The 14265-nt window shown below is 39.6% G+C and overlaps 1 protein-coding gene across 5 annotated transcripts in view; it reads left to right on the top strand.

Moving 5' to 3' along the window:
- Window positions 1–14265, top strand: part of Elmo1 (engulfment and cell motility 1) — a 506925-nt gene that overhangs the window by 244684 nt on the left and 247976 nt on the right. For all 5 annotated transcript variants that reach the window (XM_076939323.1, XM_076939321.1, XM_034510333.2 and 2 more), the window contains one exon: window positions 7540–7644. In XM_076939323.1, coding sequence (XP_076795438.1) covers window positions 7540–7644 — 105 coding nt within the window. The remainder of the gene's footprint in view (window positions 1–7539; window positions 7645–14265) is intronic.

The raw sequence follows: 14265 nt of genomic DNA, 5'->3' as shown, positions 1-14265 counted from the left end.
CAATTGGGAACTTTCAAAAATACATATAAATATGTGTTTTAGGATATCATGACTAGGGCAACTCTTATAAAAGAAAATATTTAATTGTGGCTGGCTTACAGTTTCAGAAGTTTAGTCTATTATCATCGTTTCCTCATGTATAACAGGCATCATATCAATAGAAAGCAGTTAGTTATCTCCACAACTGCCTTAGGAACTGTTGCACCAGTGAACACAACTCTCCAGGAAGGTCAGGATTATAAAGTGTAAGGTTCAGCAATGAGGAAGATGATGTCTTTCCTCCTAGCACTTTCTGGCAGAAAGAGAGGTTCTTGGTCAACCCAAGATTGTTTTCTCTATGTCTCACATCCAAAGTGAGTGTTGTCTTTGGCAAAAAGGTTGTATCATGTAGTTATGGTGGGTCACCAAGAGCAGTAACGATAGCCTGTGTTGTTTTGGGTGCCTCTGGAATCTCTCTAACCAATAACTTGTATCCTGTGTCTGGCTGTGAGATTTTTAGTTAATTATCCCTGTTTTCTGGGATCAGCATGGTTTACCCATGAAGGATACTTTTGTTTAAACTACTTCAAAATAAAAATTTTAAATTAGCATATACACTAATTTCCATAAGGTTTTCTTATATATTGTTAGCTTTGGTTAACCTCCACTTACACATATAGCTTCATGAGCCTGTGTTCCTTTTATGTCACTGGTAGTCATTCTACCAGTTACTTTATGTTTCTTCAGGTTAGGGGCTCATAGGTTTCCACATAGCTTCATTTTTTAAACATTTTGTGATCTCTGCCTGATCCCATGGAACCATAAACACCAGGCGTTACCCCAGCCTCAGGGGGGTTCTGACATTCCTTCCAGTTTGAGAATCACTGGTTTGGAAAAGTGGTTCTCAGTGTCTTTGGGGCATCATAATCACACACGGGTTTTAAGAATCTAATTGCTTGGCTTCCAGTTAGTTTCTCACTAATGTGGGGTGCAGAATGCACTTTGGGATTTTTAACAGCTCCCTAGTGAATTTCCAGCTATATTCCAGGCTATATTCTAGCCATAGAGAGCTTGATGAAATATCATACAGTTAGTACTTTTGAGTGAGGAGGTGAAGAAAGGGGCATATTGCTCCCAGCTCTAAGTGACTCTCCTTCCCCCTGGAGAACATGCCCTTCTACTGCCTGATTAAACAATGTTTATAAATGGGTCATTTTCTATGCTAAATGAATATTCACTCAATATGATTTGTTTTAAAGCTTGCTTATAATGCTATATTTGTTGAACAAATGTAGACACTCATATAGTACAAATATTAACTCCTAAATCCTCCAAGGTTTTCCCTGTGATATGCCATCTGGCAAGCATTATTGTAATCATCTCTTTATTATCCACACTAATGAAGGACTAGCATAGCATTGGTAATTGAAAAACAGGGATCATTTAAAAATCATTCAGGCTATTACCAGCTCTGCTTCCCCAACCAGGAAGCTCCCGGGGTAGAAAATATTGACAGATTATCACTTCCTATCAAGGTGACAATGCATGCTCTTTCTGCTAGAAATAGAATAAATAAGAGGCCCCTAAATTATAATCCCCCTTTCTGAATAAATGCATTGTTAAATGCACAGCCTAAACACACAGCAGGTGAACAGTCGTGTGTGTATTGATGTTGAACCAGTGGATTTACTGTATTTTGTAGGGGATTCAGGATTTTGGGAGACCTAGTTCTCCATCTTCTGATACTGTCTGTGTAACTGGAGATGAGCTAAAGTGTGGCCCCACAACCAGCATCAGGTATATCACCTGAGAATTTACTAGAGATGCAAGTTCTTGACTCAGACAGTGCTAACAAATTGGAGTCTGGCAGTGAGTCCTGCAGATGGTTCTTCAGTAAGCCCTTTGGGAGAGCCCAAGGCCTGCTAGCCCCAGGCCTAGGTTCACGCTAAAGTTACTCGCTCTAGGTCTTACTGGTCAGTACATTGCTCTGTAAATTAGACTCTGGTGTTTTGAGAAAGAAAGCAGCCATTCTGTTCCTCATCCCCTGGGAGCTGAGTGCTGTCTGCTGTGATTCACACAGCACCACTTCCTTGGGAGCTAACAAATGACATTTCAGAAGAATGTATAGAGGTGCACAGGCTTCGCAGTAAAACAAGGGGAAATTTCAGGCTATCCATCAAAACCTTATACCTTCCTTTTCAAGACAGGTGGAAGAAATAACATGCAGCAAGCAAAGACAATAAATCTGTACAAGAAGCATCTCATCAATGAAGGAGTAGTCCAGCTCCTGGTCTTGCTAGGATCTCAGGATAGATTTTATTCTTGTGACAGTACAGAAATCTCAAATATGTAGGCCTGTAGTTCTATTCCTTTTCTTTTTATCAAAACTCCATGTATGTAAAATGATTTCACTCGCTATTAAAGAAGCTAAAATATTATTTCAGGATACTGGGATCATGATACTTGGAACCAGACAGAAGAACAGTTCACCCACCTACAAAATAGGATATTCTTCATCTGAAGTGCAGTGATGTTTGTTAATTAGAACAATTCATTGAATAATCAAATGCAATTTTCTAATTGGCTTCTTTGCAGCAAGAGCCAATTTGCTGGAGACCAGTGGGGCACAAAGAATGTGGTCTATTACAGGGTCTGGTATGGATGAAGAGGACAGAGATCCTGCTAATAAGCTGCATCACAGGCGCATTTTGCTTGGGGGAATAATGTGCTCAGAGAAGAGCTGACAGTGAGCGACCTGCACTGGATATCCCTGTGAAATTTGCAGCAATGACAGATTGATCAGCAACCCGTCAACAAAAGATGACATATCTACACCCTAAGTTCACCCTCTGGCTCAGTTTTGGGTTTACCCTCTGGCTCTGGCACATACTGGCTCTGAAACTAACAAGCTACACAAACTGTCAATGCCTCAGTTTTCTTTTTTTCACAAGACAATAACTACCTCATGGACCTGGTGATGGTTTGTTGAGGACGAAGTGAACACTTCATTCGAAGGATACTTTGCCACATCTGCAGTATGATAAGATATTTTGTTATATACCAACTGGCTACGTGGTTCCTTAAAGGAGCTCTAAACATCCATTACAGTCAGCTTTCTGTCTCCATGGGGTTTTGCCCTATCAACCATGGACTGAAAATACTTAAAAGAAGTTTCTTCTATACTGAACATAGAGTTTTTAGAGTTCCTGAGTTTTAATAATACAATATAACATCATTTCATATCATTGACAGATAATACAAGTAGTCTAGAGGTGATTGAAGTATGCAGAGAATTGCTTCTTTCTCCCTCCCTTTCCCTGTCTCTCTATACCCCTTATTCTCCCTTTCTATCTCTCTATCCCTCTCTGTCTGTCTCCCTCTATCTCTTTCTCCTCTCTTTCATTATAAAGACCCTCTGAATACCAATACTGTATTTAGTGAGCAGATTATATGGCCAAGAAAGAATGATTGATAGAAGAAAACTTTAAGGGTCCTACTGTAAAGTTCAAGCAAAAGTGATGACTCTTAGGTTGTAGGTGTTTCTCTTGGTGATCTTCCTTCATGATACTTTTCGTGGGTTGTTAGAATTAGATTGAGAATTCAGAGAAGTTTTGTTTTATCTTGTTTTACTTTGTTTTTCAGTTGAGTGCCTTGTCTCTAGTACTGGGGATCATACCTAGGGTCTCATGGTGCTAGGCAAACTTTCTGCAACTTGGGTATAGTCTTAGCCCTCTATAATTTTTTTTCTTTTTCAGATAGGCCCTCACTAAGTTATTCAAGATGGCTTTGAATCCCTTCTATAGCCCAGACAAACCTTAAACTTGTTGTCACCTTGCCTCCGCCACCTGAGTAGCTGAGAGTACATAAACAGGCACAGCTTGGCTTCCCTTTGATTTATTGTTGGAACAGATGAGTAGGCTGATATTAGAAATCGGTTTGAAATGAGCACTCCATCGTGTTCTCTTTTGTAGCACTCGGTCTTGTTGGCTATTCTGTGCTACTTGGTGGGCCACGCCTTTTGGAAGTAAATATATCATCCAAATGGCAGCAGTATGAAAGTAAATATATTCAACTTCCAAACTGAAAGGGAAAATGTAGAAACATAAGGTGGTTGAGGTATAATTTCCAAAGATGTTGCGAAGTCTTGGCCACATCCATGGTCTGAGGTCCTGTGCTGTGCTGGCATGTGGAGGCATCTAGCCACAGTTTCTTATGAGTCACAGGATAGCAGTGACATCTGCTTGATGGGGATGTGGTGATTTTTAATGCTCACAAAATGCAAGGTAGCAATAGCACCTTAAACTACACCAGAGGAGGGAAAGAGTACGAAGACCAGGCACTAGAGTCATAGTTGCGCTCATTCTCAGTCAGCAGTCCCAGAAAACAAATACTAAGCCAATGGCATACTTGTACTTTCACCTGGGCTCAGGAACACCAGATGCATCAGAATACATGGGGCAAGTTCTACTCTTTTTTTTTTCTGAATAATTATAGTTATTGAAATCTCCATTAAGTTATTTCATGTACTTTGATTTTCTTTTTTCAATTAGATATGTTTGGGCATTCTCACGCCAATAAATACCAAATTAAGACTAAACTGGGGTTGGAAGGATGGCTCAGTGGTTGAGAGTATGCACTGCTTTTTCCATAGTAAGGGTTCAGTTCCCAACACCATATAGGATGGTGCATAGCCAGCTGTAATGCCACCTCCAGGCATTCCAGCTGTCCTCTGAAGGCAGCTGCACTCACAGGTACACAAACCTACACATAGATATAGACAGACATGATTTTTTAAAAAATACTGAGCTGCAGTGTGCTTGAAATGCCGAATGATTTTTTTTGTTATATTAATTCCATGAGCTAGGTGCCTCTTTCTCATCATTAGTTGATTCTCAGTATCTTAAAATCTCTCCAATGTTTTGTGGCATGGATCAGGGTGGAATGTCATAACACCCTGCAAACCATTGTGTTACTACAGCTCACTGGATACTCATGGTGAACTAGATGCGTTGAAACAGGAACTCGGGGCTACAGACAGAACCACTCTTCCTGGATTTTAGATAATCTTAATTAGTTCTTAAATAAAACTTCAGATCATCTTGTGAAAGACAACTGACATGAACTCTTATTCAAATGAACACATTATTCAAATGTGGGTAATTGTAGGTAGTTTGAACCTTGAAGCCATGAGTAAAATGGCCTTCTGAGTCTAAAGTTAGAAAGAACCACTATTGACCAAATTTTCCTAGCACAAGAGACTGAAGCAGTTTATTAGAAAGTATTTAAAGATACAATGAAAATAATTGTTTCATGCAAATTATATAAATTTTAAGAAGGTCATTTAAAATGACATTTTAGGAGGCAAAATCCCATCATATTTGATTATTTAAAGTCTGACTTTAATGTTTCTTCTCTTTTTAAAAACTTTACTGAAGTAGATTCTTTTCTCATACAATATATCTTGATTATATTTTTCTTCTCCTTTGACACCTCCCAGTTCTTCCCCTCCTCCCCTTCCACTCCAGATCCACCCCCTTTCTGTCTTTCATTATAAAAGACAGGCTTCCAAGACTGAACATGACAAAAATAAAATATAAGAAGCAAACTGTATCTTATCAAAATTAGATATAGCAACAACGCAGGAGGGAACGAGTACGAAGACCAGGCACAAGAGTCATAGTTCCACTCATTCTCTCAGTCAGCAGTCCCAGAAAGCAAATAGTAAACTAATGGCCGGTCTCTCTCTCTCTCTCTCTCTCTCTCTCTCTCTCTCTCTCTCTCTCTCTCTCTCTCTCTCTCTCTCTCGGGGTGGGAGGGAGGGGCTTGTTCTTCTGGTGTCTTCCATCCCATCCCCTCTGGCTTTTATAAGCTTTTTATGCTTCCTCTTCAGGGAATTCCCTGAGCTCTGAGGGGAGGAAGGAATTTGATGGAGACCTCCAATTTACTCTTTCTCCCTGAATAATGCCTGGCTGTGGGTCTCTGCATCTCCTCCCATCTGCTGCCAGAGAAAGCCTCTTTAATAATGACTGGATAAGGCACTGATCTATGAGTGTAGTGGAACATCATTAAAAATCATTTTATTGATTTTTTATTTTATGTATTTATTTTTTTTAGACAAGTAATGTTTGGTTTTACCCTAGATCTCTGGGCTATCTAGTCTCTGGTTCTTGGTTACCCAAACAGTGCCATGTGTTGGTTCTTTCTTGTGGATTGGACCTTGGGTCAAATCAGATATTGGCTGGCTACTCCCACAAGTTCTATGCAAATTTTCTACACTGGCATTGTGTGATTTTTTTTTTATCACACATAATATGTTGTTCTGAAGTAGTTGTAAATTGTGGATTATTACCTCTAGTGACTTACCAAACACATTATCTCATATTGTTATAATTTATATGCTGGAATAGGGTACCCATTTTCATAGTTTTTATTCAACACAGTATTGGAAATACCAACCAGAATAATTAGGGTAAGAGAGAGAAAGTCATTCATACTGGAAAAGAAGAAGTCAAATTGTACCTGTTTGAAGATGACACTATTGACCATTTATGGAAGAAAACTCTGATGACAAATATACCCACCAATCCAAACCTGTTAATACTAAGTAAATTTAGCAAGGTTGAAAATTATAAAGTCACTAAATAAAAATCAGCATTTCTGTACGGCAAGAACAAATTGTCTTCAACAATCTTTTCTTCTTTTGTTTGTTCTTTTTTTAAGTATAAAAAAAATAAAGATCACAGTTTCTTTGAATACGTTCACCATTAAGATCTATATGGTTTGAGCTGGTTTTGGTGACTGGTGGGGGAAAGTAGAACATTCAGGCTTCAACTTATCATCAGTATAACAGTATTAAGCCATCACCATGCTGTGTGTGATAACTCATCCTAGTTGCTCTTCTTGAGGGCAGGCAAATGTCAGAATCCTGTGCACTTCTACATGGTTTCCACTGTCTGCACTTAGAGACCTGTCTAGCAGAACAGTTCACAAAGCCAACCAAGAGGCATGATAATACCTGGCCTCACATTTGAGGTGATGAAGAAAATGTCTGTAGGTTGTAGCTTCTTGGAGTTAGCTTCTGTCATAAATGACAGAACTGTGGCTTCACCTCACAGCTGCTTTCCCAGATGCCACTGGCTTCACTTCAGTATAGCCACCATATATATTTAAAACACACATTATTTTCTTTTTCTTAACGTGTTACCTGTCTAATCTTATATTTGATCTCCAACAGGGTGACCCAATCCCGTGTATAAAAGCTTTTCTTTCTGAACCTGAATTGCTGGGGGAATTCTCATCCATGTAGACTGGGACAGAGGCAGGCAATGCCAGCATCTTTGAATTTCCCATTCATATAAACTGATACTAGGCAGGCAATGTCAGCATCTTTGAATTTCCCATCCCTATAGACTAATACGGAGGCAGGCAATGCCAGCATCTTTAATTGCTTGTCATTTACCTCATGATGCTTCCATCTTGAGGGGAGATCTCACTTAATTTGTGGTTGATGACATCTGCTGGAGAATTAATGATGGAAACATATTTTTTTTCTCCTCACAGAATCATGTCAATCCTGCCATGGACTTCACGCAGACCCCTCCTGGGATGCTAGCTCTGGACAACATGCTGTATTTCGCTAAACACCACCAGGATGCATACATCCGGGTAAGCATGCTGGCTACTCTCTGATACTGCCAGTGTCCTGTGGAATTCTGGTTTCCCACCTACGCACAGAAGGAGATTGCTATTAGATGAGTCAACCCAATGTTTTCCTTTTATCAATGGTACACTAAAGAAATGAAATTGATCAAGGGGCTAAAATAAGAATGACTCACTTTTACATTTTTTACACACATTTAAACAAAATAGTACTTTGAAATATTTTCTATAGTTTCTTATTGACATATCAGGAAAAACTCATTATAATAAAGAAGCAGAAATGAACTGCCTACTCAAACACTGTAAAACCTCAAAACCTGCAAGACTCCCTTTAGGCTTCTTCCATGGTTGGAGAGAGGCCCATGTTCCTTACTGCTACATTGCTTCATTTCAGTATAATGGTTTAGAGACACAATAAAATAATCACACATACAGAGAAAAATGGGAGATTTGTGGAGTGAAACTTTTCTACATTTCATAACAGACCAGACATACTCCGAGTACTACATTAAGTGGCTAGTGGGAGCCAGAAGAAAGTGGAAACCTTTATGTTTTAAGTAGATGCCACCTGCTACCTGGGCAGTGCCCCGAAGAGAAGAGAGTGGGTGTCATAAAAGCTTATTTATTGGGTTGCACATCTGAAGCCCTGTGATGACACCACATCCTTGTCTTCAGGGGGAGGGGGGAGCTCAGATGCATTAGGATGGAATAGATGCAAGACTGAAATCAAGAAGGGATTTGAATCGAGTGGGATTTGGCATGTATTTATAGTGATGACTAGCCCAAGGGTTAGAAAGTATTCAAGGACAAGTTGCTGAAAGTAAGACGAGTTGGGCTGAGCTTAAAATGGAGCATGTGTACTGGGACATTTGCTGCTGGATCCTAATTAGCATTGGTATCTTGAAGATGTAACCTGGCACTATTAGTAGTTAGTGATTTAAATGTGGACAATTCCATTGTCTGGGCTAAAGTGTCTTCTGTTAAACAAGGGAGACTTGAGGGTTCTCAGCCATGTTGGTGATTCCTTGTTGGGTTTTCCAAATGTACAATGCTATGACCACAAGAGGATCTTGGGTATATTTGCGTAGTCGGCAGTGAGAAACTGCACCATCCAGCAGTGCCTCTTTTATACAAAGCTATGTTGGACTCCATGTTTTCTGTAGGCATCATATTTTACGTGTATGAGAACTTTTGACCTATTATCTGTAATTTGAGCATATAAAGGATTTTTATGGTCATTTCTGTGAAAAGTGTGCAATTTGGTGCTTGGTCAGAAGTGCAGTCTATCTTAAGATAATTATTTTTCCATAAAATTTTGATCTGAAGTCCAGGTAGGATGATCTCTGTGAGTTTGAGGTTAGCTGCCGTGTTTCAAAAACCAAAAAAAAAAAAAAACCAACAAGAAATCAACAAAGAAAAGTAAGCCCCACAAAACACTTTAATATCAGACATACCACCCCCCCACACACACACAAACACATGTATCCACTGCACTAGCATTTTCTGTGAATGTAATCTGTCTTCATCATGGGAAAACTAGTATTTAGGGAGATCATACAATCTCTAGCTTTGGAGAATTGACTGTGGAAAGTAGAAGCCGAGTGGAAGCTGGATTTCCCATCAGCCAGTGGATGCTGCAGACAAATGCTGTAAGGTCAGAGCTCCATGATGCCAAATGCATTGTTAATTGTCTCACAGGAGTCTCTTCCACCATGTTTTCTAGTTCCCATGTGACTTTGGGACATTGACTACTAACTACCTATGTAAATGCCACTTACGTTTGTAAAATCTGAGGTTTGTGCCAGCAGGATTCTGGTGACTATGAAGGTTAGACACTGTGGTGGTGAAGTTCATGTGTTCTACATGGTCTGTGACATGGGAGGTCCCTTCCAAAAACATTCAAAGGCATTTATTTTTAAATAATTTTCTTAATTCCTTAAGAAGCCCATACATAGAATCTTGATCGTGTTCACTCATTTGTACAACTGTTCCTATGTCCACTTCCCTATCCACTCAACCTCTTGTTCTCACCCCACCTCTTCATCCAATCCAGTTGCTGCTGGCCAAGTCCTCTTGAGAGTAAGGTCTCCCTGGGAGTTTGAGTTATATCTAGTATATATGTTTGGAAAACACACACACCCACACGCACACGCACACGCACACTATTCCCTTTGCTCTTAACATTCCTCTATCTTCATGATTCCTTGATCCCTTTGTTTTCCGGGGCTGTCTTGTCTGCTGCTCTCTGTCCCTGCCTTTGTCTTAGCAACCTTGGGCACGTACACTTGTGCCTACTAGTATGCAGGCCTTCCTCACCTTTGCTCTTCTGTTGACTCTTGGCATGATTTCTTGCTCTGAAGTTGTTTGGTCTGCTTCTTAGGATTGTTGCTGAGCCTCTCTGAGCATTTCTTTTCCTCTATCTGCCTGTGAAATGAACATGACATACAGGGCTCTTACTGTTAACCTTTGCAGGTTTCATCTATTCTCTGAATAACTATTGATACCCACCATGAGCCAAATGATGGCCACTCCTCAGGGAACAGGTTGTTAGTGGGTTCTGACATTGAGGAATTTCCTGTGTAGAATTGGCAGGAGAGGAACACGTGGTGGGGAGATTAAGAGACTATGCCAGACAATTTCTAAGTCACTTGGAATGTACTTTGGTATGCAAGGTGTTGGATACTGGACAGAGGACAGTCTCCAACATAGATGTGGGATTCATATGAGGAAAACTTCCTGGAGGAAGTGGTCTGTCTTAAGTGTTCTGTTGCTATGAAGAGATACCATGACTAAGGCATTCAGTTAGCGTGCTTGCTTATCTTTTCAGAGGGTTGGCCCATGATCATCATGGTGGGAAACAGACAGACAGTGCAGAAATAGTAGCTGAGAACTTTACATCCTAATCCACATGTAGGAGGCAGAGAGAGGGAGGGAAAGAGAGAGAGAGAGAGAGAGAGAGAGAGAGAGAGAGAGAGAGAGAGAGAGAGAGAGAGAGAGAGACAGAGAGAGAGAGAGAGACAGAGAGAGAGAGAGACAGAGAGAGAGAGACAGAGAGAGAGAGAGAGGGTGGGGGGCTGGGCCTGGTGTATGCTTCTGAAACCGAAAAGCCTATTCTCAGGGACAAATCTCCAACATTGCTATAGCCAAGAAATAGGCAATACATGCTGCTAGTCAGCTAGCTTCTTCCATTTTAGCCAGTGTAGGATCCAAGCCTAGGGAATGGTGCTGCACACTTTTAGGGTATATATCTAGCCTCAGCTGTCATCATTAAGATAAATCCTCTCAAACATGCTGTTGTAATTGAACATTCTGTCAAGTTGAGAGTATTAACCCTCATACCAGGTGAAGGGAAAACCAAGATGAGAATGTCAAGTAAAGGGGACAATGAGTGTGAGGTGTGGTGGTGTGTGTGTTTGGGGAGCTAACACACTCTAATATGGGAGTGGCAAAGTGGGGGCAGGTCATTTGAGACATTTAAACCTATATTGAGGTGCTTTTTGAACCGAAACATAATTTTCCAGTAGATACAACAATTTCCAAACAATAAACCTACCATTTTCCTAAGTGAGTTAAACAAAGACAATAATTTTAGAAAACAAACAAACAAACAACAACAACTCTCTTGCTAGAAAAGCAACATGAGGACTATAGACAGGAGGCTAGTCAAGAAAGCAAGGCTGAGCAGGAGGAGATATGGCCATAACTATAGTGTGGAAAGAGAGCATAGGAATTTGAGAAATTGTAGAGAATTGATGTTAAGTTGACCAAAAGTTGGGGTGTGGCAATGGGCCGAAGCAATTTGGTTGGACTAAAGTAAGTTTGGCTATCGAAGGAAGAGAGGGACTTCTGACTTGAGAACCCTAGCAAGTCTCTTTGGCCATTTGGAGCCACACCCCCTTTCTTTTCCAATCTGTGCCTTTGTGCCATCTGCCTGAGTGTCTCTGGGAAACATTCAGTGAACTTGAGTACATCAGAAAGCACAGGGCGTGGCCTTCTTTGTGTTCCACCTCTTAAGGATCTGCACCCTCCCCTGCCTGTGTAACTGCCTGGCCCTTAAGCTCCCCTCTGCCATCTCTGTGGCTTTCTCTTTCACTACCCATCCCTTTTTCTTTGTCCTGTGCACTTCAACCAAACTCTTGGTTCCAACAAAATAATGGCAGGCCACATGATAGCCAGGCAGATTCCCACCTGAGAATTGGTGACACCCTTATGTTTGAATGTTTCATGCCATCTGCCTGATGAACAGCTCTCAAGGCAAGGCTCATCTTTAAAAAAAAAAAAAAAAAAAAAAAAAAAACAATCTCCTGTCCGTCTACCTGGAGGATATTATTGACCCAGTACCTTGGATACTCAAATCGAATGTCTGTGACCTTTTATAGCTTTAAATGTATTTACCCATATACACTGCCTCCTGTGCTTGACTAAAATAAACTGTGTGAGTAGACACTAAAGTTCACTCAGGTTCCCAACTCTTAGCCCAGTGTCTAGTGTCTAATAACTTCCAATAATTTCTTACTAATTAAGCAAATAAAAAAATAGTTGGCCAATACAAAATGGATTCCAAATTTGTTTCTTTGTTTTTATATGCTTTTTTTGTTTTTGTCTTCTTGTTTGATTTTTGTTTTTTGACAGATAATGAGAGAAAGAACATGAAGTTGAGTAGACAGAGAGATGGGAAGCATCTGGGAGGAGTTGGGGAAGGGAAGTAATATGATTAAAATGTATTGTATAAATGTGTGTGTGTGTGTGTGTGTGTGTGTGTGTGTGTGTTTGAGACAGGGCCTCTTTATGTAGAATTGACCATCCTAGAACTTGCTCTGTAGACCATGCTAGCCTCCAATTCACAGAGATCTGCTTGCTTCTACCTTCAGAGTGATGGGATTAAAGGCATACATCACCACTGCCTTGCTCTGAAAAAATTTTTTTTCAAGGCAAAAAAAGAACAGAATTTTCTGTTTTATTTTCTTTTCTCCTCAACAGAAATTCATGGCCTTCATGCATACCACACTTCTGAGGATATCATTTGCCACATGAATTTCTTGATGGGTGGCTATGTTTCTTATGTAATGCTTAAAATGCAGTAACTGAGTTCTACTGAAAGCTATGGATGTAATTGAATTACCCCACAGTTGGATAAGCACAAAACCCAAGGAAGAATTGCAGATCTTAGCACCGCACTGTGTGCAGAGTGAAATCACTATGTGATTTCAGATATGAATCTTTTATCATATTATCAAATATTTGGTTAACACCAAATGACTCTATCTCTAGGACTAAGAGAGCCTGGTAAAGGTGGCAGAGCACATCATTCTTGATTGATCTTTTTTCCCCCCAAGTGTTAATATGAATGAAAAGTAACAGCAATCCAGATATTCCGAACCTATTTTGAGTCATCAGACTGACCCTTACGAAAACCAGTTAACCTTAAAAGTGCAGCAATAAAAGCCAAAAGCATGCAAATGAGACTCTTCTATGGTTGTTTGTATATTGACAGAGAATACAGAAGGTGCAGGGGAGAAAGCCTTTAAACGCTTCAAGGAAAAGTTGAAGAAAATTCCTTTAAGAGTTATAATCATTCTTTCATTGACTCATTCAAAAATATAATCAAACACCTAGCAGACATGGTACCATACACAGTGAATGTGCATAGAAAAAGCTAAAATTTAGCTCTTATATAGAAGGAATAATCAAACACACAGACACAAACATATACAGACACACACACACAAACACACATACATACACACACACACATGTAAGCAGCAGTAGTAATTGCTTTCTATTTATGAAATTTCTTGTTTCCTTTGGGGGTTTTAGATGTTCACCATATGGGGAAACTAATAACTCCTGAAAGTTCTGTTTGATAACTTGTAAAGTTTTTCATAACTTTATGAATTTTGTATTCTTTACCTATATCAGAATCACTCAGGACTTCCTTCCTCCTGTGATCTGACTTTAAACAACAGCCTAGCTTCCTAGAGAAACTTGGTCTAGTTGGTCAGTATGGACTAGAGCAGTTCATGTGTGGCTATATCATAAATATAGGTTTTCCTAATGAAGCTGGTACCTCTCTGATATATAGACTCTTACCAACAAAGTTGTTACTCAACAGAATTTATAAGATCTGGAGGCTTCCAGGAACAAAATAAAAAGTTAATCCTGGCAATGGTTTGTTCTTTATATAACCCACAATCCTTTTTTATTGAGGTATAATTGGTATATAAAACCAATATGCATAATTGATATATGCAATTTGCAAGGTGCCCTGCAATTCTTCTGTAATTCCTGGTTCATCATCCCTCCTAATTTAGGACTAGCATTTTATACACTGTAATATCATGGGCTACTGCGTAACTGTAGTAGAAGATAATGAATTTCCTGATGAGAGAAAAAAGAGATGCTTTTTAGAAATTCGATCAATTACAATAGTTTTACACAATTGTAGGCCAAGAAATATATGTTTCTAATATTATACCAAATCAGAACAATATATATTGATAGTGTGTCAAGTAAGAGTTTGTGAGAATAGATGGATCTCCACCTAAGGATGTTTTTTTTTTCAGGTACTTTTCTTTAGAGCCAATTTTTTCTAGAGATGAAAAATGTAAAGTCTATCTCTATGATATA

This window comes from Arvicanthis niloticus, chromosome 8 (assembly GCF_011762505.2).
Source record: "Arvicanthis niloticus isolate mArvNil1 chromosome 8, mArvNil1.pat.X, whole genome shotgun sequence".
Lineage (NCBI taxonomy): Eukaryota > Metazoa > Chordata > Mammalia > Rodentia > Muridae > Arvicanthis > Arvicanthis niloticus.
This window is presented reverse-complemented; position numbering and strand designations above follow the sequence as displayed.